At 38.2% G+C, this 27730-nt stretch overlaps 1 protein-coding gene and 1 long non-coding RNA gene across 4 annotated transcripts in view; both read right to left on the bottom strand.

Annotated features, from left to right (window-relative positions):
* Window positions 1-5479: 5479 nt before the first annotated feature.
* FBXL4 (F-box and leucine rich repeat protein 4) overlaps window positions 5480-27730 on the bottom strand; it is an 81806-nt gene continuing 59555 nt past the window's right edge. For all 3 annotated transcript variants that reach the window (XM_015077793.3, XM_015077794.3, XM_053222444.1), the window contains 3 exons: window positions 22960-23031; window positions 18626-18938; window positions 5480-6030 (listed from right to left, as the gene is read on the bottom strand). In XM_015077793.3, coding sequence (XP_014933279.1) covers window positions 5867-6030; window positions 18626-18938; window positions 22960-23031 — 549 coding nt within the window. In that variant the 3' untranslated portion in view covers window positions 5480-5866. The remainder of the gene's footprint in view (window positions 6031-18625; window positions 18939-22959; window positions 23032-27730) is intronic.
* Window positions 16151-18595, bottom strand: LOC128315573 (uncharacterized). The gene is made up of 2 exons (XR_008298451.1): window positions 18491-18595; window positions 16151-18450 (listed from the first exon to the last, which is right to left on the bottom strand). It is a non-coding gene; the product is annotated as an uncharacterized LOC128315573 (long non-coding RNA).

The following is a 27730-nucleotide window of genomic DNA, read 5'->3' as shown; positions in this document are numbered from 1 at the left end:
AGGGACATAGCTTTATCTATTACTAGTCACTGGAAAGATATTTTATCTTACCAAAATGCTAACAAATATTAAAACAATTAAGTTAGTTGACAATACTAATAATAATGGGTCAGTTGTCTTCAAATTTTAATGGATAGTCTACATATTTTCTCTTGTTAATGGAATCCTTGTACACTGTTGGTGGGAATGTAAATTGGTACAGCCATTATGAAAAACAGTACGGAGGTTTCTCAAAAAATTAAAAATAGAACTACCATATGATCCAGCAATCCCACTTCTGGGTATATATCCAAAGAAAATAAAATCAGGATCTCAAAGAGATATTTGCATTCCCACATTATTTTCAGCATCTGTCAACAGATGAATGGATAACAAAAATAGGTGATGTGTGTTTATACACACACACACACACACACACACACACACTCTCAAACAACACACACATATCGTTTATACTGTGTACGCATATAATAATGGAATGAATGGTATTCAGCCTTGAAAAGAAGGAAATACTGCCATTTTCAATAACATGGATGAACCTGGAGAACACTTTGCTGAAACAAACCAGACACAGAAAGACAAATGCTGCATGATCTCATTTTTATGTGGAATCTAACAGTCAAATTCACAGGAGTGTAAGGGTTACCAGGGACTAGGGGAGGGAGAAATGGGGAGATGTTGGTTAAAAGAAAGTTTCAGTTATGCATGATGAATAGCTTCTGGATATCTAATGTACAATGTGACTACAGTAAATAGTACTTACTGTATGCTTGAAATGTGCTTGTCACTACCAAAATAAAAAAAAAAGGTGTAACTATCTAAAAAGATACATTATTTAGCTTGAATGTGGCAATGACTTCACAATGTATATATAATGTGTATCAAATCATCAAATTGTATACTTTCAACATATACAATTCTTAGTTGCCAAATATACCTCAATAAAAAAGTTCAAAATTCTCTTTTGTTATGGTAAAAATTTGTTTTTTTCTAAGTCAATAAAATATGGTTCTTCATATTAAAATCTAAACGGTAAAGTGAGAAAGATAAAAGCTGAGAAGAGGTTTGAGAGCGGTGTATAAAATTAGGAGTGTGCAAACCTGAGCTTAGTCACTGATTTGAGAATATCCTAGAACCCGGGTTACAAATTTGCTCCACCAGCCTGCCACTTAAAACGGTTTTTCCATTTTCTATTGGCAAAAAAGAAAAGAATATAAAAGGAAGAATAGTATTTTGTGACACATGAAAATTACATGAAATTAAACCTTCAGTGTCCATAAGCAATGTGGCCACATTCATTTATACATCGTCTATAGTGGCTACCACACCACAGGGGAAGAGGTTAAGTGGCTACAACAGAGACCTATGGTGCTCTCCTTGCTCTGCTCTTCTGCTTGGCTCATTACAAATCGCAGTGATGCAGTTATAATCTTCGCCTTCTGAATACCACCCATCTGGTCCTTCCACAATAGTTATTTATTACCAGTGGATACTCATAATGCCAGAACAAAGAAAGGGAAAGGAAAAAAAGAAACGTGGACTCCAAGTTTCATGTGCTGAAGGCACGGTGCAGTCTGGATAATTCTGTTATCAAATTAGATGGCAAAGCACTGTGTTCAACATGCAGCGACACTGCGGCTGTTCTGGAAGAATACTATACATACATTGGAATTATCAAGTGAAGTACTCATCACAGTGGCCAGAAAAATTAGAAAACTTAAAGCAAGGTATCTCATTTCATTACAGAATTTCTTTATAAAAATAAAAACATGAAAATAAAGCCGCAGCCAAAATAAGCTTCTGAGCGGTTCATTTGTTAGCCAAGCAAGGAGAGCCATTTACCAATGGTGAGTTAATTAAAATGTTTTTGATTCATCAACTAAAGTAAAGTGTCCAAAGTAAACTTGCTTAGACTATTTAATTAGCCTTTTGGCAACAATAGTCGCTCAAAGAGTGGAGAACATTGGGAACAACATCAACAGTCAATAAAAAACAAAACAAAACAAAACAAAAAAACAAGGCAAATGATTCTGAGTAGTTTTCCTTGGCTCTTGATGAGTCAACAGATGTTACTGCTACTGCCTGGTTATTGTGGTTTATTTGATAAGTCAATGCTGAGGCTGAAGTGATTGAAGAGTTAGTTTCTATGAATAGTCTGTGTGTAACAACTATAGGTAAGAGTATTTTCTAAGAAGTTAAGAAAACGTGACTTTGGTACAAGCTGAAGTAGAATCTGCTAAGATGTGTTACATCTGGTGGTAAGAACGTGTGGAGCAAAAAAAGGCTTAGGTGGTCAAATTTACAAAACTTGTGAAGATGCAAAGTATTAAAACCCTATGGTTATTCACTGTACTATTTACAGCAGGTTTTTGTGGAATATGGTTGACTTTCATCTTGTGTTAATGAGCTAGTGCTCTTGACATTGAACTTCATGTAACTGGCATCAGTTGTTATCTTTTGTCAGCTTTGGAAGGTGACATCCCGATTTGTCCTACCAGTTGGCTTAGCAGCAGTAGTTTTATTGTGAGTTTTTGAGTTCAGAACTGACACTGCAATTTTTCTGGACCAGAAGAAAATACCCTCAACTACTGCTACAGAACACTGAATGGCTTTGGAATCTAGCTTTGGTTGCAGACTTGATGATGTTTTGTAATAAATTCAACCAAAAATTGAGACAGTGCAAAACAATGGGAACAGTTATCCCACTGTCTGTAGGACTCAGGAAAAGGCTCCTCCGGATTCAGAGTGTTCTAGAGTAGTGCTTTTCAAAGAGTGCCCTCAGACCAGCAGCATCAGCATCGACTGATTACTCATTAAAATGCAAATTCTACTGAATCAGAAGCTCTGGAGGTGGAGACAGCAAAACAATGTTCACGCAGGAAACATACACTAGAGTAATTTTGATGACAACTAACATGATTTGAATCACAAAGTAACACCCAGGAGCTTTGTATATTCCTGTGCTCTCAAGAGGGAAGACAAGAAGCAGTATTTCCATTGTCGCACAAATCTGCAGCAGATACATTTTCTGCTCAAACCACAGGTCCGGCAGTGTTTTTCGGACCCTGATGCAAATGTAAAGGAAATTTCCATTTTTCAAAATCCATTCAATTGTGCAATTCAGGAGCTTCCACGTAACCTTCAATTGGAAGGGATTAATCTGCAAGGCTCTAGCAGGCTAAAAGGAAAAGACCAAGGGAAGAAAGAATCTAATAGAATTCTACCAATGCCTTCCAAGTGATAAATATGCTCCGGAAAATACTCTCATGGATTAACATATGTACTTGGCAATTCTTATCTGTCTGAGAAGATATTTTCAAAGACAAAATATGTAAAATCTTACTAGAGATCAACATTAACAGATGAATACTTACAATCAATTCTGATGATAGGAAATAGTAACTTTGAATCCCAATCGAGTGAAATATTATCCTCCCCATGAGTATTCCATTCTTCTTTAGAACCGTATCACAAAAAAATTGTTTTCAATTACAATGTTTTGAATTCTGTCAATAAAAATTTTGTGGAAATTCATTCTCTCTCTCATTATATAATACCTACATAATAATCTCAATTTTGCCTCTTAGTCCATTACAGAAAATGTTTGCTGACCTCTGCTCCGGAATCAGAAGTCACCCTGCACACTTAAAACATAGGTTAAACGCACTGCCTACGTGTGTAAAAGCCAGATGTCCAAGGTGTGTAAAATGGCTCTGCCACCAGCAGGTATGTGGACAGGAGGAAGTTCTTCAATCTTTCTTTGCCTCAGTTTCCTCAACTGTAACCGGAAGCAAGCAATAGTATCTATCTTACAGGGTTGTTGTGAAGATTAAGTGAATACAAAGTGAATACAAAGCCTACCAAAGAGGGTCTGGCCAAAGTAAGCATCAACTCAATGTCGGTTGCTAATTTACGATAAAAGTACCACTTCACCCAGTTGGTAGTCAAATTATAAATCTCATCCTCCTAAAAGTTCCACCAGATAAAACATCTAAAATGTTTATATACATTTGTGAGTGGAAAGAAAATACCCGTGCATGAAGGTAACGTGTAGGATAACCCAGCCCTCTCCCAACTGGCCCTAGGTTCTGCCATGAAAACAGAAGATAGGGTGGGTCCTGCCCCATGACAGCAATCGTCATATAGATGGTTTCTTATATGGAAGAGGCTGTACTGCTATTTTAATATTTCAAATGTCACCGTGTTGCATTCTTTATATTCTAGAAAAGAGTAAGCATAGTACTAGTTTATAATATTTACATTAAAAATTGTTCTTAATGTTTTATTTATTTTTGGGGAGCCTAAGTGGGGGATGGGACAAAGAGAGAGGGAACAGAGGGTCCAAAGCAGACTCCATGCTGACAGCAGCGAGCTCGATGTGGGGCTCGAACTCACAAACCACGAGATCATGACCTGAGCCAAAGTCTGATGCTCAACTGACTGAGCCACCCAGGAGCCCTTATAGCCTTTACGTTTTTAAGGTTTGACATATTATATGGCTTAGCTCAATAATATATTCTTACTCATTCAATAAATATTTATTGACTGCCTAATATTTGTCATCTACATAAATTCACTAGCTTATGCACTTTGGGGGAAAAATGCTTTCATATATGTACTTTTGAGAATGCCCTCAAAAACTGCCCAGAGATATATATTAAGCATGCTAATTTTTTAACTAAGTGTGCTTCTTCTTAAATGGCTACAAGAAATTCTAGAGTAATGATGTCCAATATGATAACCACTAGCCTCAGGTGACTACTGAACTCCTGAAATGTGGCTAGCACAACTGAGGTATGGAATTTTTAATTACACTTAACTACAATTAAATAAAACAGCCATATATGGCTAGTGGCTGCCAGATAGGACAGTAGAGTTCTACAGGATTATTCTGGGATGTGCAGATGTTGGAATTTAGCAGTTTGTCCTATGTGGGAAAGTAAATTTGGTTATACTATACACTTAATATTAGTTTGCTACTCAAAACAGCCCTGTCTTTTCATATGCCACAAAATATTTTGTTTACTTTCTTAGCAACAGAACTAAATCGATTCACTATTTTAACAAAACAGTGTCTGTTTTTCCTCCACTGTAACTGATTTCTAATGATTTAAGGTGCTGGGACACAGAAAAAAATAGATATAATCCATGTATATTTCAGAAGTCTTAAGCCTCTCCCTCCAGGCAAATTTTTAAGGCATCTGCTAATAGTTGGAAAGTTATTTTGTTTAGTAGTTTACCTCTTGTTCTTGATTATGCCCACATTTCTACTCTGGTATTATCCAGTAGTAAAATAAATAAGTCAGAAGGAAAATGGAAAAACTAAAACCGTCAAATTGAAGAGTTAATGTATCAGCTTAAAAAATAATTACAACATGAAAAAATAAAACTCTTCCTCCAACTAACTCTGAAAATTCTGTATACATCAAACAAAACACTGGCCAGGTCATAAGGCTTATTATAATAAGACATCTTTACATGAGGGTGTGAAAAATTAATTTTATTTTTAAACATCACGATACTTTCTGGCTCAACGTGTTCCTTTAAAAATAAGTTAAAAGGTTTCCATATTACTCTTTTATTACACATGTAAATATTGACTAAAGAATAATATTACTGATGAACATAAGGTAAAAATAATGTGACCCACTCACATATTCTTGAAGAAAAGTGCTTACAATATTTTATGAAAACACTTGTTTACATTTTTACTTGATTTAACGGACAATTTCATATCTTTCTTTAAAATCTACAAATGCCTTAATGGAGGAGTAAGACATTCCCACCATTATAAAACTAAACAAAACCAACGCCAAAATAAAACCCTATGAAAGCACATGGATTTTATTATAGAACATATACGAAGTCACTGCGTAAAGCTCTTTTTTATGAATACATTTGGAAAGCTCACATTGAGTTCCAGCACAGCTCTGTTATCAATCTGTGAACAGAAGGACACATCAAGCAAGCAAAGATCTTTACAAGATTCCAGAAGTTTTCTTAAAGATGCTGGACTTACCATTCTTGTTCCTGTTAAAATAAAACAAAACACCTTAAGAATCATATTTATATAATGTCCGGATAAAGAACCCCTTTATTATTTATTATTTAAAATGCATTTAAGATAAACTGCCTTTTAAAAATTAAAAGCATTTCTTTAAACAAAAGACATATCGAAATAGTCTTGTAAAAAAAATACAAACGGAATTGTTCCAACCAATTTGGCATCTAGGACCTGGATTTTGTCAATAGTCTACTCACTATCTTCATTCCTACCTCCTGGCCATTCCAATCAGCTCCTCCAGACTTTTCCTATTTCTGTCACCCAAGTTCAAAACTGTCTACACATCTCGTTTTCCTCAACCCATGGGTCAAATCATACAGCAATGCTTACAGTGATTCAACCTCATATTCCATGCAGTGCAATCACTGAGCAACTACCACTGCAGAAACTTCTGTTTCAGGCACTGGAGATACAAAGATGAATAAGACATGTGTCTGCCCTAAGGAACTCCTTGACCAGAGTTGAAAACAAATAGTTACAATACAACTCGATAAGTGGTGGGTATAAAATGGCATTATCAGAAGTCAGATAGATAATGGCTGAGCAGTACTCCATTTAGCCCACGTTAAATCTGAAGAGACTACTGGCTATTCAGATAGAAGCCACATTATATACGTTATGAAAAGCACCTGCTTAAAGTCAGCACTCAATAAATAACAAATATCATTAGGCTTGAAGATATCATCTATTGTAAAACACGCACGCATGCTTTAACTGTGGGTTTTCTAGGGAGGAAAAAAAATCACTATCATATCACATAAACACATCTAATGTGATGGAACTGGAGTTTCTGAGACGTTAACCTATGCCTTTTCCCCTGAGAAATCCTTTCTGCTCCCCTCCTTGCCATGGGCTCCAGAAGCAGTACACTGCTACCTTGACTGCGGCTAGCCCCGTGCCAAACCCATACAGATTCTCCTGGGAATCAGGAGAACTGGAACTCACTAACGCCTTCAGTGTCCATAGATCCCTTGAACTAAAGACACGAAAAACTGGGTTGGGACTGTTGTATCATATAGCCACATGTACATAGGAAGACAGAGATGGCCAGCATGACAAGAAAAGAGTAAGGCAAAAACAAAGGGAAAAGCAGATGTAAAAGTTATTGGTGAGTATACAAGGGCAGTGGAGGTGGGGCAGGCGCCTGAGCATGAAGGACAGGAAAAGGCAGAAAAAAGAGAAAACAACGTTCTTGCCTTTTGATAGTTTTCCAGTCTCTGCTGAGGTCTGACCATAACTCCTACCTATGGATCCCAGAGAGACACCTGTACCTTCACAATAATGTTCCTTCTCTTATGTGGAAGTTAGTGTGAGTGGGCTTCTGTTGTACAAGATCAGAGAACCTCAGCTGGGACACTTGGCTATGTGGTCGGTGTTCTTCACCTAGGGTTGTGACTGTTTTCTATTTGCCAGACTTGGTCATTAGCATCTGAGTTTCCTAGTAAGTTAGAAATTCCTAAAAGCCTAAGAGAATAGAATGTCAGGGAAGGAAGTTGGAAGACTGAAAATTTAACAAGGCTAAGGTGTCCTGTCTTATGCTTCCAGAGGACTGTGTGCTTTTGTTTTCTTATCCACCTAGAACACAACTATGTTCTCAGTCAGTTTGCTCCCTCAGGGCAGGGGCCACATCTGTCTATCTGACCTATCTCCAGTGTTGGAAACAATGCCTGACACAGTGTATGCTCAGTAAGTGTGTAATAAATGAAAGAATGAAGGGATGGTGTTTAATTTCACAACACCATTACCCTGGTTTGGACCCGTATTAGATGGATTACCATGGCTAATCTCCCCGATTTTGATTTCCTTGTTCTCCCAATTCACCTACCACTTGTTTCTAGATTAATATCCCTAACACAGCTCTAAATATATCACTCATGCTCCAAATTAAAACCCAGTAATAGCTCTTCCTTGTTTAATTTTGTGCAGATTCCTCATCCTTGTGTTCAAAACTCTCCACGAAAGCCTGCATTATACTAACGTTCTAAGTCAAATTAGATTGCCAATTCTCTGAAGGTATTCTGTATTTTTAACTCCTATGCCATGTTTCATGCTCTTCATTCTGCTTAAAATGCTCTCCTCCTCCTATTTTCTATTCCCTTTTCAAGGATACCTTTCAAATACCTATTAACCTTAAAAAAAATTTTTTTTTAATTTTAGAGAGAGAGCATGCACGAGCAGGGGAGAGGGGCAGAGGGAGAGAGAGACACACAGAGAGAGAGAATCCTAAGCAGGCATCAGGCTCAGCACAGACACAAACACAGGGCTCAATCCCACCACCCTGGGATCATGACCTGAACTGAAATCAAGAGCCGGATGCTCAACTGACTGAGCCACCCAGGTGCCCCCTATTAACCTTTTCAAGTAACCTTTTTCATATTTCTTTAATCATATATACTCTCTTTTCTTTGAGCCCCCAAATGAACTTGCTTCTGGCTTGCATTAAAGTTACTTATAATTGTTTTACTGCGTTTTTTTTTTTGTTTTGTTTTGTTTTTTTGGCCAGGTCATAAACTCTCTGAAGGTAGGGACTGTATCTTACTCAGCTTTGTACTGGTCAGTAAGCATTTTCAGTATGAAGAAGGAATGCCACTTAACATTAATAGGCACCAATCACAAAATGACAAAATAATGACTATAAGCTTGGTTTAACTAAGAATCTTTTTTTCAAAATGGATTCAAACACTTAAGGAAACCATAAACAACAATAAAAATGAAAATTTAGCATAGTGGTTTAGGAGCATAGATTCTGATTCAAATTCAGATTCCTGTGGCACCTGGGTGGCTCAGTTGGTTAAGCATCGACCTCTTGGTTTCGGCTCAGCTCATGGTCTTGTGGTTTCATGAGTTCGAGCCCCACATTGGGCTCTGTGCTGCCAGCACGAGCTTGATTGGGATTCTCTCTTTCCCCTTCTCTCTCTGCCCCTCCCCCATTCACGCTGCCTCTCTTTCAAATAAACAAATAAACTTTAAAAAAATTGTAAAAAAAAAAAATTCAGATTCCTCATTAGACATGAGACTCTGGCAAATCACGTAACTTCTTTCAGCCTGTTTCCACTTCTGTGGCTATAATAACAGCCATCTCAAACACTGTGAGGGTTAAATCGGTTAGTATATGCTCGGAACAATATAAAGCATACAGTCACATTGCTGTTAACATTATTTTACTTTGTTCTTTATATTTGAAATAAGATGTTCTAATATATTTGCATGATGGTCCTCTTCCTATAATTTATTTTGCCATAATAATACTTCCTTGCTCTCTCTTCTATTTTTTTTTTAGTATAGTTGACACACAATGTTATATTAGTTTTAGATATACAAGGTAGTGATTCAACAGGTTTATACATTATGCTATGTTCACAAGTGTAGCTACCATCTGTTACCATGCAATGCTACTACAATATCACTGGCTATATTCCATATGCTACGTCTTCTTTTCCCAGGACTTATTCATTCCATAACTGGAAGCCTGTATCTCCCACTCCTCCTCACACATCTTGCCCATCCCTCCACCCCCCCCCCCCCCTTTCCTCTGGCAACCATCAGTTTGTTCTCTATATTTATAGATTTGATTCTTTTTGTTTATTCATTTGTTGCTTTTTTTCCTAAAGATTCCACTTACAAGTGAAATCATGTATTCTTTATCTTTCTCAGTGTGACTTATTTCACTTAACAAAATACCCTCCATGTTATCACAATCTCATCCTTTTTTATGGCCATGTAATATTTCACTGCATACCTATATACCACATTTTCCTTATCCATTTTTTATTGATAGACACTTAGGCTGACTTCGTATCTTGGCTACTGTAAATAATACTCCAACAAACATAAGGGTGCATATATACCTTTTTGAATTTGTGTTGTTTGTTTTGAGTAAATACCCAATAGTGGAATTACTAGAACATACAGTAATTCTATTTTTAATTTTTTGAGGTACCTCCATTCTGTTCTCCATAGTGGCTGTACCGGTTACATGCCCATCTACAGTGCACAAGGGTTCCTTTATCTCCACATCCTCACCAACATTTATTTCTTGTGTTTTTGATTTTAGCCATTCTAATAAGTGTAAGGGTGATATCGCACTGTGGTTTTGATTTGCAGTTCCCTGATGAATAGTGATGTTGAACATCTTTTCATGTGTCTGTTCACCATCTGTGTGTCATCTCTGGAGAAATATCTATTCAGATCCTCTACCCATTCTTTTATCGCATTGTTTTTTCATATTGAGTTTTTAAGTTCTTTATATATTTAGGATATTAACCCCTTATCAGATATATCATTTGCAAATATCTTCTCCCCTTCAGTAGGTTGTGTTTTTGCTTTGTTCATGGTGCATTTTTTTTTATTTTGATGTAGTCCCAGTAGTTTCTTTTTGCTTTTGTTTCCCTTGCCTTAGGAGACATATCTAGAAAAATGTTGCTACAGCTGATGTTAGAGTAATTACTGCCTGTGGTCTCTTCTAAAATTTTTGTGATTTCAGGTTTCACATGTAGGTGTTTAATCCTTAAGTTTATTTTGCGGTAGGGTGTTAAAAGGTAGTCCAGTTTTATTCTTCTACACATAGCTATCCAGTTTTCCCAGCACCATCTACTGAAGAGATTGTCTTTTCCCCATTATATAATCTTGCCTCCTTTATTTCTGGGCTCTCTATTATGATCCATTGATCTATGTGTCTATTTTTATACCAGTACCATATTATTTTGATTACTACAGCTTTGTAGTATATCTTGAAATCTGGGATTGTGATACCTCAAGACTTGTTCTTTCTCAAGACTGCTTTAGCTATTTGAGGTTTTTTGTGATTCCATAAAAATTTTAGTACTATTGGTTCTAGTTTTGTGAAAAATGTTGTTTGTATTTTGATAGGGATTGCACTGAATCTGAAGATTGATGGGGAAATATTTGGGACATTTTAACAATCCTAATTCTTCCAATTCATGAGCATGGAATATCTTTCCCTTTGTTTGAATCATCTTCAATTTCTTTCATCAGTGCTTTATAGTTTTCAAGAACAGTTCTTTCCCCATTTTGGTTAAGTTTATTCATAGGTGTTTTATTCTTTTTCGTGCAACTGTAAATGGTGTTGTTTTCTCTTTTTTTTTTTTTTTTTTTTTTTTGCTACTTCATTATTGGTGTATAGAAATGCTACTGATTTCTGGATACTAATCTTATATCCTGGAGCTTTACTGAATTCATGTCTTCTAGCAGTTTTTTTGTGTGGAATCTTTAGGACTTTCCATGTATCGTAACCAGTCATCTGCAAATAGTGAGAGTTTGACTTCTTTATCAATATGGATGACTGTTATTTCTTTTTCTTGTCTGACTGCTATGCCTAGGACTTCCAGTACTATCTTGAATAAACACAGTGAGAGTGGACATCTTAGAGGAAAAGCTCTCAGTTTTTCACCGCTGAGTGTGATGTTAACTGTGGGTTGTTCATATATGGCCTTTATTACATTGAGGTATGTTGTCCACTTTATTATTACTATTATGTTGAGGTAAGTTCATTCTACTTTGTTGAGTTTTTTTTTTTATCACGAATGGATGCTGAATTTTATCAAATGCTTTTTCTGCATCTACTGAGATGATATGATTTTTATCCTTCATTTTGTTGATATGGTGTATCACACTGATTGATTTGCAAATACTGAACCATCCTTGCACCCCTGGAATAAATTCCACTTGGTCATGGTGAATGATCTTTTTAATGTATTGTTGTATGAGGTTTTGTAATATTTTGGCCCATAGTTTTCATTTTTTGTGGTCTGTCTGTCTGGTTTTGGTATCAGGGTAATGCTGGCCTCATAGAATATGTTTGGAAACCTTCCTACCTCCTCTATTTTTGGAATAAAGGTGAATAGGTACTAACTCTATTTATTTATTTATTTATTTATTTATTTATTTATTTAACACTTATTTTTGAGAAAGAGAGAGAGAGAGAGAGAGAGAGCACATGAGCAGGGGAGGGGCAGAGAGAGAGGGAGACACAGAATCTGAAGCAGGCTCCAGGCTTTGAGCTGTCAGCGCAGAGCCTGATGTGGGGCTCGAACTCACAAACCGCAAGATCATCACCTGAGCTAAAGTTGGATGCTTAACCAACTGAGCCATCCAGGGAAACCAGTGCTCTCTTCTTTAAATGTTTGTAGTATTCATCTGTAAATCATCTGGTTCTGAACTTTCATTTTTGGTACTTTTTTGATTACCAATTCATTATTTGTAATCAGCGTATTCAGATTTTCTATTTTTTCCTAGGTCAGTTTTGGAAGATTGAATGTTTCTAGTAATTTATCCATTTCTCCTAGGTTGTCCAGTTTGTTGGCATGTAAATTTTCACATTATTCTCTTATAATTCTTTGTATTTTGTTGTGTCAGTTTGTTACTTCTCTCTTATTTCTGGTTTGAGTCCTTTCTCTTTTATTTTTGATGACTCCAGCTATGGGTTTATTGATTTATTTATCTTTTCAAAGAATCAGCTTTCAGTTTCGTTGATTTTTTTTTCTATTGCTTTTTGCTTTAGTCTCTATATCATTTATTTCTGCTCTGATCTTTATTATTTCCTTTCTTCTATTCACCTTGAATTTTGTTTGTTCTTTTTCTAGTTCCTTTAGGTGTAGACTGTTTATTTGAGCTTTTTATTGTTTCTTGATGTAGACCTATATCACTGCATATTTCCCTTAGAACTGGTTTTGCCGTGTCCCAAAGATTTTGGACCATTATGTTTTCATTTCCATTTGTCTCCATTAATTTTGTTCATTTGTTTGATTTCTTCATTGACCCCTTCATTGCTTGTTCAGTATCATGTTGTTTAGTCTCCAGGTTTTTGTGTCTTTTCTATTTTTTTCTTGTGATTTATTTCTGGTTTCATACCGTTGTAATCCGAAAAGACACATGGTATGACTTCAATCTTCTCAAATTTATTGAGGCTTGTTTTGTGGCCTAATACATGATCTATTCAGGAGAATGTTCCATGCACAATAAAAAAGAATGTGTATTCTGTTGTTTTCAGATGGAATGTTCTCTATATGTTATTTCCCTCTAGTCCAATATGTCATTCAAAGACATTATTTCCTTGTTGATTTTCTACCTGGATGATCTATCCACTGATGTTAAGTAAAATGTTAAAGTCCACTACTATTACTGTATTATCATCAATTTCTCTCTTTATGTCCATTAATATTTGCTCTTTGTAGGTATATGCTCCAGTGCTGGGTGCACAGATACCTACAACTGTTACACCCTCTTATTGGATTGATCCCTTTATCATTATGCAATGCTTTGTCTCTTGTTATAGTCTTTGTTTTAAAATCTATTTTGTCTGATATAAGTATTGCTACTTTGTTTTTGTTTTTTTGTTTTTCCATTTCCATTTGCATGGTGAGTATTTCTCCATCCATTCACTTTCAGTGTATATATCTTTAGGTCTGAGGTGAGTCTCCTATAGTAAGTATAAAGATGAGTCTTGCTTTTTGTTTTTGTTTTTTTTTTAATCCATTCTGCCACCCTATGTCTTTTGATTGGAGCATTTTGGTCATTTACATTTAAGTAATTGTTGATAGGTATGTACTTACTGCCATTTTATTATTTGTTTGCTAGTTGTTTTTGTAGTTCTCTCCTGTTCCTTCCTTCCTTCTCTTGCTCTCTTTCCTTATGAGTGATGAGTTTCTATAGTGTTATGTTTGGCTTTCTTTCTCCTTATTTTTTGTGTACCTCATGAGGTTCAAATATAGCATCCTAAGTATACAGCAGTCTATATTAATTTGATGAACTTCAAAGGCATTCTAAAAACAAAAAAGAAAAAATAAAACCTTCTTTTTCTTTTTCCCCTTCATGTTTTATGAATATGTGGTCCTATTTTACATCTTTTTACTTATAATTTTTTTATGTCTAATTATGGCCATTTCCTTTAGGACTTACAGAAGTCTCTTTAACATTTCTTCTAAGTCTGGCTTAGTGGTGATAAACTCCTTTGGTTTTTGTTTGGGAAACTCTCCTTCAAGTCTGAATGACACCCTTGATGAGTAGATTATTCTTGGTTGTAGGTGTTTTCCTTGCAGCATTTTGAATGTATCGTGTAATTCCCTTCTGGCCTGCAAAGTTTCTGCTGAAGAATCAGCTGATAATCTTACAGGTTTTTCCTTGTAGGTAACTTTTTGTTTCTCTCTTGCTTTTAAGATTCTGTCTTTAACCTTTAAAACTTTACTTATTACATGTTGTAGTGTGGACCTCCTCGGGTTCATCTTGTTTGGAATTCTCTTCTCTGATGTGGATGTCTGATTCTTTCCCTACATTAGGGAAGTTTTCAGCGACGGTTTCTTTAAATAAGTTTTTCACCCCTTTCTCTTCTTCTTATGGGACTCCCGAATGTGAATGTTTGTTTGCTTGATGTTGTCCAAGGGTTCTCTTAATCTATCTTCATTTTTAAAAAGTCTTTTCTCTTTTTGATGTTCATCTTGGGTGCTTTCCATTACCCTGTCTTCCAGATCTCTTCTGCATCTGCTAATCTGTTGATTCCCTCTAGTGCGTTTTTTACTTCAGTTATTGTATTCTTCAACTCTGATCAGTTCTTGCTTATATTTTCTATCTCTTTACTGAAGGTGTCACTGGGTTCTTCCATGTTCTCTCCAGCCTGGTATTTTAATGATCACTACTTTAGATTCCTTCTCAGGCATGCTGTTTATTTTTATTTCACTTGGTCCTTCTCTTGTTCTTCCTTTTGAAGCATATTCCTCTGTCTCCTCATTTTGCTTGACTTTCTGCGTTTATTTCTATGGATTAGGAGGTGCAGCTAATTCTCCTGAATTTGAAGGAATGATCTTGTGTTTGGTCATCCCCTATGTAGACTATATGCTTGGTGACTTTTGCTGGCTGGCAAGCTGGACCTGTGGCTGGCATGGGTTAGGGGAACCTGGTACTTTCCACATAGTGAGTCCCTTCCCTTGTCAGGACAGCTAAAACTGAAGCAGATTAAGGTCAGGATGTCCCAGGGTTCTGTGTGTGGAGAGCACACTAGCAGGACAGCTGAAGCTGAAATGGGTGCAAGTCAGAGTGTCCCAGGGTGCTCTGTGCAGGGGGTACCTTGGCAGAATGGCTGGAGCTGATGCAGTGTACAGGCCAGGAGATCCCTGAGCTCTCTAGGCAGAAGGTACCCTAGCAGGAGAGTTGAAACTAAAGTGGGTCCAAGCTGGGGGGACAAAGGGCTCTCCACACAGAGGCACCTTGGAAAGATAGCTGAAGCAGAAATGGATATAAACTTGGGTGTTTCTGGAATTTCCACACAGAGGGTGCCCTGAATAATGGCTGTAGCTGGTGTGGGGTATAGGTTGGGAGGTCCTGGGGTGTTCCATGCAGGGGTCGTCTTGGCAGGACAACTAAAGCAAAGATGTGGTCCCTGGGCTCTCCACACACAACATGCCCTGGTAGGACCGCTGAAACTGAATTGGGAGCAAGTCAGGTTGTCCAATGGAGACACCCTGGCTGGGTGGCTGGAGCTGAGGCTGGCATGGGTGGAAGTGTTCTGGGGTGCTCTACACAGGTGTGCCTTGGCACGAGCTGAAGCAGATGTCAGCCCAAGATGGTGAAGCACTCTGCACTGAGGGTGCCCTAGCAAGTCACTGGAAGCACAAGTGGTGTGCGCCTGGAGTGTTCTGGGATGCCTGCACCTGTGTCACCTTGATGTGAAGACTGGGGCTGGAGTGAGCACTAACCAGGGGTGTCCTGGTGTGTACGACTTTGTGGCTGCCTAGGTAGGCCAGCTGGGGCTGGTGTGGGCTAAGGGCTCAGGGTTCACTGAGGCAGGAGGCCAGTTAGGGTGCCAGATGTGCACTGGTCTGTGCTTTCAAGGTGGAGGGAGAGTGCAGACCATGTACATAAGCTCCTCCCACCCAGAGAGCATTCTAGCAGCTCTCCCCACTGTTTGGTGGAGTTCTAGAGTTGACTCCTTTATCTGCTAGTTGCTCTTTTAAACCATGGCTTTTAGAGAAAAGTGATGATGATGATGATGATAGACAAATAAAAGAAAAAAAGGGATAAAAAGGGAAAAAAAAGGAAAACAAAAACGAAACAAGACAAAACCAAAACCACGCACACAAAAAAATCCAGTTTATTTTCTATGCCCCAGTGCCACTGCCCCCAAGGCTGGCATGGGCTGTGGACTCTGGTCTTGCTGAGGTTACAGGTACACTCTGATGACCAGACCTGCTGGTGTCTAGATCCTGGTGGGGTCTAGGCTTTTAAGGTGGGGTGGGAACACAAACTGTGTTGTCCTCCAGTCCCTCTGACCTGGAGAGTGAACCCACAGTCCCTCTGCAATTTGGTAGAGTTCTACTGTTGTCTCTTTTATGTGTTAGTTGCTCTTCTCCACTGAGGCTTTTATCCTGTGCCCAAGGACAGAGATCTGTTCCTGGTCCCTCAGTACTATCCCCCCCTCGTCCCCCCCCCCAACTGCTGTTGGCCTTGTCAGAGGTGGAGGTTTCCTTTGTTACTGTGTCTCAGTTTTTCTTGCTGTTCTCTTGCCATTCTATGGTTTTGCAGAAGCTGTTTAGTCAGCCCTCAGTTCTTTCAGGAGGAGCTGCTCTATAAGCAGGTATAAACTGCTGGGTTCCATGGAGCTGAGTTCAGAGTCTTCCTATGTTGCCATGTCGGACTGGAACTCTCCATATTTCCTTGCTCTTGCTTGGGAAAGTTACAAATGTTTTCAAAAAGAAGCCATTATACTTCTTACCTATTTGTCTTTCATGTCTCTGTCAAGTAATTCATATGTTTGTAGGCCGTTAGGCCACCTGAAAACCAACCCCAGTGCTCACAAATGTGCTTTTGTCTGAGAATCAGCGTTACCAACTTCTTTGTAGTTCTGTAGCATCTCTTTAAGACACTGGCTACTCCTCATCTCTACTGTATGAGGTTCGGGCGGGGGGGGGGGGGGGCGGTGACTGTAAAACAGATATTAACCAACGCCAGCCCCTATCCTCTGAAGTGAAGCCTAATGTAATCAGTGATCCAATTTTAAAGGCCTCAGCTACCTTTCCTCATTCTCTCTCATTTTCTTAAACTTTCCAAAATATGTCTCCTATAAAAGGTCTACACTAATTCAAAGTGGTAGGTAGGCAGAAAGGAAAAGAAATAAGCAAGGAAAGCAGTCGTGGTGTTATAAAAAATCAGTACTGACTATGTTGGGGCCCAAAACCTTGCATTTGAACCCTTGGCTCTGCCATATATTAATTGCTGGGCTCTAGTCCATCTGCTATGAAAACACAATGATATCCAATTCCCTGAGCTATGAAGAATAAAGAAAATATAACACAGATGAGGTATCTAGCCAAAAGTGTACCTGTAACGGGCAAGAATTTCTCCCTAAATGTTTAGGCAAGAGTTTCTGATAAAAGTAGCTTGAATAAGTAATACGCAACCATATGAGCAACATCCACAAATGTATCATAAACCTGGACTGTGCAGAGATTTTCAAGGAAACCACAAATTCAGATGCTGAAAATCTTCACATTTCCCTGTGGTTGAATGTTTAATAGACAGGAAAGGATAGAGTCCACTCCATGGACTAACCTATCAACACTAACAGATTACCAGAGAACACAGTACAAGTGCTATATGAATTCACAAAGTACCAACTGTGTGGGCAATTTTAACTATGGTGCTGCCAGCACTTCCGGCTAAAGTAAGAAGTAACAAAGCCTCACAGGGCTCTCAGCTGATAAACTGCAAGAAGGACACAAGGAATCCCAGAACTGGAAAGGATTTTCAATACATCTGCCCTGGGGTAGAACTACTCCTAAAATCTAGAATTATTGGAAATGAAGATTTGACAATATTCCTTAATCACGAGTTTAACATCAAGAAGCATTCATATACATACATATATATATATATATATATATATATATATATATACACACACACACGCACACACACACACACACATATATATGTATAACTCATTATACAAATGGATTAATTTCTTCTCTGTCTTTAAAATGGAGAACACAGCTTATATAAATTCTCACTCTTCTTACTAGACCAAGAATTAATGTTTATTTAGAGCTTTCTGATAGGCTCAACTATAAAATTCTGTTATTGTCCTCACTCTTTTACTTAAGTACAGATATAATTACTCTCTGTATCAACTGGCCTATCTTGCACTTCTTCAAACCAAGCAGGCTTATCAGGACAAAATTTTACTGTACCTAAGTTTTTTTTCCCCCCTTGCAAAAAGTCTGAGATTGGCTTTCACATCAAGGCGTTAAAATGAGCTTATACATGGGGCACCTTGGTGGCTCTGGCAGTTGAGCAACTTCGGCTCAAGTCATGATATTGCGGTTCATGAGTTTGAGCCCTGCATCGGGCTGACTGCGGTCAGCCTGTCGGCACAGAACCTGGTTTGGATCCACTGCGGTCAGCCTGTCAGCACAGAACCTGGTTTGGATCCTCTGTCTCCCTCTCTTTGCCCCTCCCTCACTTGCCCTCTCCCAGAAAAAAAAAAAAAAAAAAATCTTAAAAAAAAAAAAGCAAAAATAAAAAATAAAACAAATATATATACCGTATCCTTACCTAGTATGTCCAGTTGCCGTAATCGGGTGCAATTACATGCCAGTTCTTCAATGTCTGTGTCACACACAGATCTGTTAGCTGTAAGAAAGAGTTTTTGCAAGTTTGGGAGCTGGCGTGCCAGTCTGGCGAAACACCCGGTGCTGCTCTGCAGTGTAGGGCACCAGCCAAGGTCGAGTTCCTCCAGAAGCGGACACCCAGAAGCCAGTTCTGCTATCCCGTTCTCAGTAATATTCTTACACCTCCACAGATCCAGAGTTCGGAGTTTTTTACACTTGGCTCCTATCATGCTGGCTATCACATCATAGTCTTCAATCTGGAAATCAAATCATTCCAGTCTCTTACATATTATGCTCAGAAATACAGACTGCATAGAGCAAGTTAAAACATTCATAATCATCTCCTATTGTTTGCTTCCATGTAAACAGACCCACATTCTTGTTAATATAGATCTACCCACTCATCTCACAGATCTGCCACTGTTTCCTAAAACAGCAAGAATAATTGCTTACTTAAAAATCCACCTAACAGAACTCTAGACAGAGGGCTTCGTGAATTAAATCCCAGAGCAGTATGAAATCTTCAGTCCCTCACAAAGAATTTGAGGATTTTGTGTTGTTCTTGCACGCCTTCCATTTTGACCTTGCTGCTGCTACTCGTTCGGTTCACGGGGCCTCGTTTCTTCTGTTTTATATATAATTCATCAACTGTGGTAGGTATGTAAGAGCCCCCTGATAGAGGTGGGCACTTCACCACACTCTAAAATGGTATGTGAATATGTTGAGAGTCCTAATAATGATACAAGTTTGGGGTTAAATGAGGCCTTTAGGGACTGAACATACAACGCAAAAATAATTTAGATTGTGATATGTTGTCTCAGTTACTGGAAGTGTCCGACGATTTACTTCATGATCACAGGATAATTCTCTACTAAACAGGGATTAAACATTTCAGTTCATGGGCTTTATATGCTTTAATAATGTTTTTCTGAACAGGTTTCTTCAGAGTTTGATTTGATTATTTTTTAAACAGGTATCAAAATTATCACCAGAAGTCAAAAGGAAACAAAATAGCTAACACTTCCAGGTATCATTTCCTTGTGTTCATTTGTTTATTCATATCTTCAACTACCATGTGCCAGGACCGCTCCAGAGGCCAGGAACAACAGTGAACCCCAAAACAAAGACTTTGTTCACATTTTTGGGAAAGACAAACGAGCAAAATAAATCCAGTGAGTGGTAAGTGGTGTTAGAATAATGAAATAGGGTGATCAGACTGCCAGGTGTGCAGAGGGTCACATGCGGTGGAGGAAGGGAGCAGGGGAGAGAGGGGTGATTGTTGGGATTTCCAGGAATGAACCTGGTGTATTCAGGGAACAGAAGTAGGATCAGGTATGGCCCAAGGGGAGTGAGGAGAGAGGCCATGAGGGCAGAGAGATATGCAGGGGCCAGGCTGTTATGCCATGAAAGAGTTTGGATTTTTATTTTAAGTACCAAGGAAATCAATGGAGGGTTTGAAACAAATACAACTTACACTAAAACAAAAACAAAACCCCCCTCTGGTTTCTGTGTGGAGGATGGTCTATGGTCGGTAAGACTGGAGGGAGGAAGCCCAGCAAAGAGGCCTGCATTAGCTTAGTGGAGAGAGGCAGGGGCTTGCAATGAGTTTGCAAGCAGTGAAACGAGAAATGGACACATTTGGAGCTATAGAGCTATATTTTGAGTCAGAACTAAGGGCTGATGGCTTAGATGAAGTCATGGGGATTTCTACGGTCTTCAGGAACTGTTACGGTAGAATCAAGCAGAAGACCATGAGAAACGATTTGAGGGGAATACAACTACTTAAGTGAGTGTACCCAAATACACTTTAACTCTGAAAATTAGTGCAGCCAATCAACTCCTTTACAAAGAATTGTCAAGCTTTCCAACACTCCTGATGCTTACTTGCTCTTGTTTTGATAGTCAAAAATAAAATCAAATGAATCATCCTGCCTTTTGGTCAACTGATAGAAAAGAAGCTGAAATAAACATGGTATTAAAATATCAACAAAGATCTGTCTGTGTTACTGTTCTGGTGAACCCTGGACCTGCTGTGAAATGGGAACAGTATTTCTATGACAAGCGTGGAATGTTTCCACCACGTAAATAATAGTACCAGCAATATCACGAATATTTCTGAACTTCAATGTCAAGTCCTTAAAACTTAATTTCCTGACAAACAAATATCAAAAGCAACAATATTTTACTGGCAACTACACACTTTAATTTAAAAATAGCCTACTTATCTTAAGTAGCATTTCTTACAGTATATCATATATTAACAGAAGTACAAGGAGAAAATGGGTTCAGGAGTCAGGTAAAGCTGCAAAACACTGGCATACACAAAGGCACACAGTTTCTTTGTTGTAGGATATACCATTGAAAACTCTAGGAGGAAGGCAGGGTAGCATTATTTCCTAATCTTAATCAGGAATCCCTACCTCACTGCCCCCCAATACACATCTTTTCTTAATTGAATATCTTTTAGGACTAATGTTGCATGAGTCAACTTGAAAATGTTGACTTAAAACATACTAATTCCAACTACAAACATATATGTGATTCCAAATCTCAAGTATGTGTGACCAGAGTCCTGCTTTTCTAGAAGATGTTGTTCCAGTTTAAAGGGAGGTAAGTAACAGGCAGAAAAAGGTACCTCTGGCCAAGGTTAAACAGCGGCCTTACCAATCTAAAGAGGGCGAGCTAGCAATTACCAAGCGGCAGTAACTGGCTGGTCTGTCATCACAGAAAGTCCCATCAAATATAACTGGGCCCATCCAGAAAAGTCATCAGAGGGACCCAACAGAAGCCCATGAAATGGCTTACGAAGATAAGAATTTGATCAAAAGTAAGGAAAGTCTAATGCTGAGTTAATGGGCTCCCAAGATTGTTTCTAAAGACTGGGGTTGGTCTGAGCCCACACCTGGTGGTTTAATCAGGCCTAACCACCAGGATGGTTTTTATATGGGGATATGGAGATAAACAAGTGGTCGTAACAGGTCTCTCTAGCTTACATTGCCAAATCTTGGAGCATCTCAGAAGCCATCATTGAACTCTAAAAGGTGTTCACATGGAATTTCTTTTAGGTTGAATCCAAGCTTAGGACGCCAAAAGAACTTCTCTGATCTTGCAACCATCCTGCTTATTCAGGTCTTCCTAGTAAGTGGATACAAAATTGGAATGGTTTGGGGGGGCACCCGGGTGGCTCAGTTGGTTAAGCGTCCAGCTTCGGCTCAGGTCATGATCTCATGGTTTGTGAGTTCAAGCCCCACGTCAGGCTCTGTGCTGACAGCTCAGAGCCTGGAGCCTGTTTTGGATTCTGTGTCTCCCTCTCTCTGCTCCTCCCCCGCTCGTGCTCTGTCTGTCTCTCCCTCAAAAATAAATAAACATTAAAAAAAATTAAAAACAAAACAAAACAAAATCGGAATGGTTTGGGATCTCCTGAATCTGTTTTGCGAGGGGAAGGTAAGAAAGAAAAGAGGGATGGATTGCCCTACAGTCAGTTATATTGGGAGATGCATTTCCTCTGAGTGTGCGTACATGTATGCACACACACAGGCACATACAAATACCAAGAGTTCTCCTGTCCCTGGAGTCTCAGTATTACTTATAAGCCACATAATTTAGATGAAAAGAATTTAACTCATCCCAGGAACTCTTTCAATGGCACCATAAAGCTAAAATTTTAAATCTGGAAGGACTTTAAAGATTATCTAGTTCAACAGTCCTTAGGCATTTGGATTTAATGGACCAGTAACATTTCAAAAAAAATTTGAGTTCTAACATAGGGTGTCCATTTACCTTAACCAGTAAGGACAGTAAAACAAACGCACACCGAAAACAACAACAACAAAACAAACAAACAAAGATAAACCTACCTACTATCAGCAACATTTCCAGGAAATAATTTCAGAACTTAAAAACTAAAATTAGCTTTGTGACAAACGTACTGAACTACCAGCATTTGGGTATGACTGATATCTTATTTTGTAAAAAAAAAAAAAAAAAAATCCAGAGAGGTACATAGCTTGTCTGAAGCTTATCTGGCTCGAGGCAGAACCAAACTCTTTTTACCACAACGCATTACTTTCCTTGCTCTCCTGGATAAATCATGTTGATGTTTCAAAGACATCCTCTCGAATTTAAGAAAAATGTTTGAAAGTAGGGTACACGGTAGTTCGCCGTAAATCTGAAAAGCCGTGGGTGAGTGTGGAGTGGCTGGGTCAGGATAAAATTCACCCATGGGAAGAAAAAGAGAACAAGCGATGGAGTATAGGTAAAGAATTTTCAAATACTTACCATTACACAACTGCCCAAACTAAGGTGCTGAAGCTCTGAACAGAAGTTCAAAATGCTGAGCAGTGCTGTTTGCTGCCATCGGGGACCACATTGGCGGCAAATACGGAAAGCGAAAGAAAGTGAAACAAAGAGGAGAGGTCAATTAGACATTAAAGGCTGTCACCGCTTTTCTTGAAATAGAGCTCAAACCCGAGGTTACAGACACCACAAATGCCATTTAATGAGTCCCCAGGTGCTCCCACCATTGATTGGCTTGAAGTCAAGGTAATCATTACTAGTTCCATGTAAGTCGCCACTTCGTAGATGGTTTCGTGGGCCCCACAGACACCTATATTCCCTGTGACCTCTCAGCTCATCTCCCAAAGGTAAGCAATTTGAAAGTCTGGTTAAGACTGAACGGCAAGACAAGCTTAACAACCCCTCCCTCAAAAAATAGAAAAAAAAAAAAAGTAAGAAAACAAAAACCCAGAGAGGCCTGGTGACACTCTGAAGAACAGCGGCAGCTCTGACATTCACTGATCAGCTGCCGCCTGATGGAGCTGCCAATAGAGTCACCCCAAATCAGGATTGAGCTGGTGACGTTAATGTCAAAGGATTCTCTTTGCTGACAAGGATACCAACAACCATTGAGCACCTGTCACTAGCAACATGCTGACTGAAACATATATAACGTGCACTTTCTAGTCATGTTCCTGCCATTTAAGCCCATCTACTATGTGCAATGAAAACGGTCTCACCACTGAAGAAACCCAAAGATATGCTAGACTGCTACATAATCATGGTACCTAACATATCTCTAGTCATAACTTCATTTGATGAAATGCCTGCCATGAAAAATTACCAAAAAAAAAAAGCAGCAAAACATTCACATTTCTAGTTTTCTTTTTTCTATTAGGACAAAAAACTACTCAAACTAATATGGCAAAATTTCTTTCTAAACATTTCAACTAAATCGTATCTAAAAAAAATGACGATGACACTGTACAACTTCTGTTTAATCTGCTCCAAGTGTTCAAAACCTGAACAGTATTAGCTGGAGAAAGGACAAAGAATGTGTCGATGACGATACAAAACATTAGTTCGAACCCAGGTAAGATTTTCCCAGAGAAAATAATGAACTATATCAGATAAAATAAACTTAGTTAAGGCAAAAATAAAATAATAGTTGCAAGAGGTCCTAGACCAAAACTAGACTTAAGACTAATTGTTTCACTGTTGGGCATTTCTTTAAGCAAAATTTAAAAAAAAAGTTTATATTCATTTTATGACTTTATACCTAAGTTTCAACACAACTTATCACATTTATAAGACAATCCCATCTAGCTCTCAGAATGTTGACATTCTGATCAAGATAAATTAATTTTCTGCTTCTCCATAATACTTAGCTACTTTAACTTACTAACAGATAGGAAAATGACATCAGGTTTGTTTTTATTAAAATACCAGATCCTTATGACAAGGTTGCTTGATAAGACTTTACCATGAACAAGATCCAGGACATATTAGAGAACTTTTATAGAGAATTCCATATATTCTTGTCAATTCAAAATTATAAATGGCTCCCCTTTGCCCACCCCTATACGCACACTCCATTCAAGAACTTGCTGATAATTTATTTTTAAACTATTTACAATGGCAAACCTCAGGTATACGAACAAGTACAGAATCCAATGAAATGAATACCCAGGTAGCTGCAACTCAGATTTATCAAATCTTAGCATACTGCTTTGCTTATCCTTATTTATTTGTGAATCCCTCCATCCATTTATATATTTCCTTAGAGGTAACCTTTATCATCACTCAGTGCTTAAAAACATGCTTGAAAATTATATAATTTGGGGCACTTGGGTGGCTCAGTTGGTTGAGGGTTTGACTCTTGCTTTCGGCTCAGGTCATGATCTCATGGTCATGAGACTGAGCCCCATGTCAGGCTCTGCTCTGGGCACTGAGCTTGCTTAAGATTCTCAGTCTGTCTGTCTGTCTGTCTGTCTGTCTGTCTGTCTGTCTCTCTCTCTCTCTTTCCCTCTGCAGGGAGGTTTTATATAAAAACAGGGGTTTTATATAAATGTGCACATACTTTTGCATCTTCCTCGACAATGTTTGTGAGAAATTTGTCCGTGTTGACACTCACAGCTTTAGCTCACTGACCTGTTAACTGTTGTATATACTATTACATTATGCAACATATATTCCCATTTGGTGAATATTTAGTTTGTTTATAACTTTTACCATAACAAAGAATGTTAAAATAACCATTCTTATATGTGCTTCCTTGTGCATTTGATAGAAGAGTATTGCTCTAGAGCACATGCCAGAGGAAGAATTTCTAGGTGTTTAGGTATGCTTAAACTTTATCAGATTTTGCAAAACAGCTCTCCTGAGTGCCTGCGTCAATTGACGTGCCCACTAGCAATGCAAGAGCGCTGGGTCTCCACATCTTTGCCAACATATAATCTTTTCATCCTTTTTAATGTCTGCCTATCTGATGAGCATGGAATGTTAGAATATTTATTAGTATGATTACTAGTGAGATTGAAGATCTTCTCATATGTTTATGGGCCACTCATATCTCCTACTCCATACACTGCTTAATCATATCCTTTACTGATTATTTCCATTAGATTGTTTCTTCCTTCCTGACTTGTAGGAATTCTTTTCCATGCTGGATACCAATCATTGTCAGTTTTATCCATTACAAATATCTTCTCTAAATCCAACACTTGTCTTTTGCTTTATTTATAGAATCTTCTGCGACATGAAACTTCAAATTTTAATATAGTCACATCAATCTTTCCTTTATGTTTGTATTCTGTTGTCTTCTCCAAAAGGTCCCTCTTTACCCAAGGGAGAATATTCTTTTTTTCTTCTTTTTTTTTTTAAATGACACCATTAAAGTTTTTCTTTTTTACACTGGTTTTTAACCCAGTGGTAACTGATTTTTATACATGGGAGCATATAAAATTTAATTTTTTCCTTAAGAATAACCAGTCGTCCTGGTTCAATTTATTGAAGGTTCTACCTTATCCACTTATTTGCGGTGTCTTCTGTTATATTTCAAGTTTCCATATGTGTATGAGTCTATTTCTGGGTATTTTGTTTCACTTGTCTATTTGCCCTTCCCCTGTACCAACACTTCAGTCTTTCCTATTATAATCTGGAATGAGTCTATATATGTGGTAAGGCAAACACCTTTTCCTCATTCTTCAAAACTCTTAGCTGTTCTTGATCCTTTGCTCTTTGATATGAATTTTAGAAACACCTTGAGGATTTTAGTTTACCTTTTTAAAAGTAATACAAAAAGATTAGTTTTTCTTTCTTTCTTACCCCATGGTCAATACAGTTGGTCCCTGAACAACATCAGGGTTAGGGATGCTGACCTCTGCACAGTGAAAACTCTGCAGGTATAATTTTTGACCCCCTATATCCTAACTACTACTAGCCTACTGTTGACGGGAAGCCTTACCAGTAACATAAATAGTTAATTAACACATATTTTGTATGCTGTGTGTATTATATACTGTATTTTTACAGTAAAGCTAGAGATAGTAAAGTGTCATTAAGAAAATCATAAGGATGTCAGGGAGCCTGGGTGGCTCAGTCAGTTGGGCGTCCGACTTCGGCTCAGATCATGGTCTCACGAGCCCCATGTTGGGATCTGTGCTGACAGCTCAGCCTGGAGCCTGCTTCAGATTCTGTGTCTCCCTCTCTCTCTGCCCCTCCCCCGCTCAAGCTCTGTCTCTGTCTCTCTCAAAAATGAACATTAAAAAAAATTTAAGAAAATCATAAGGACGAGAAAATACACGTACAGTACTGAACTACATTTATTGGAAAAAAAAAATCTGCACATAAGTACACCCATGCAGTTTAAACCCAAGTTCTTCAAGGGTTAACTGTATTTACTTTACTGGCATTTTATCAATTTCTGTGTCATTAACTGTCTATTATATCTGATACCTTCTCACTGAATTTTTCTTCTTGTTGAAGAATATTTTTAAGAGTTCTTTTAGCGAGTGTCTGTGAGTGGTAAAACCTTAACAACACATATTTATAGAGTAGTTACCAACATGTCAGGTACTGCTGTAAATTATATACATTGTTTAGTCCTCACAACAACCCTACACGCTTGTTTAATAAATATTTATTGAATGTCTACTCTGTGTTAGGCACTATTTACACTTGGGATATATCAGTAAACACAGCAGATAATAACCTATAAGGTAGATACTGTTATTTATAAATTAGGAATCTGAGTCACAGAAAGTTAAATACCATAGTTAGTCTTTAATTTTCGCTCCGTCCTGAGTGAAAATTTAGCCAGGCTTAAAATTTTAGGCAGTCTAATTGTCTTCCTCTGTAAGTAATATATTTTTTCTCCCTGGGGGCTCTTATCCATTTATCTCATATTCTGCAATTTCATCATAATGTGTCCAAAGATTTATTTTCACTTATTCTGTTTGGTATCCTGAGTGAACATTTGACTGGAAGACCTCCAACTGTCATCATGAGAGATGAAGATTCTTGGGGCGCTTGGGTAGCTCAGTCGGTTGAGCATCCGACATTGGCTCAGGTCATGATCTCACACTTTGTGGGTTCGAGCCCCACATCAGGCTCTGTGCTGACAGCTTGCTCAGAGACTGCAGTGCAGCCTGCTTCAGATTCTGTGTCTCCTTCTCTCTCTCTGCCCCTCCCCCACTCATGCTCTGTCTCTCAAAAATAAATAAATATTAAAAAGAAAGAAAGAAAGATGAAGATTCTTAACAATCCTTTTTTT

Source organism: Acinonyx jubatus, chromosome B2 (assembly GCF_027475565.1).
Source record: "Acinonyx jubatus isolate Ajub_Pintada_27869175 chromosome B2, VMU_Ajub_asm_v1.0, whole genome shotgun sequence".
Classification (NCBI taxonomy): Eukaryota; Metazoa; Chordata; class Mammalia; order Carnivora; family Felidae; genus Acinonyx; species Acinonyx jubatus.
Note: the sequence above shows the minus strand (reverse complement) of the source record. Positions and strands in the feature narration are given on the sequence as shown.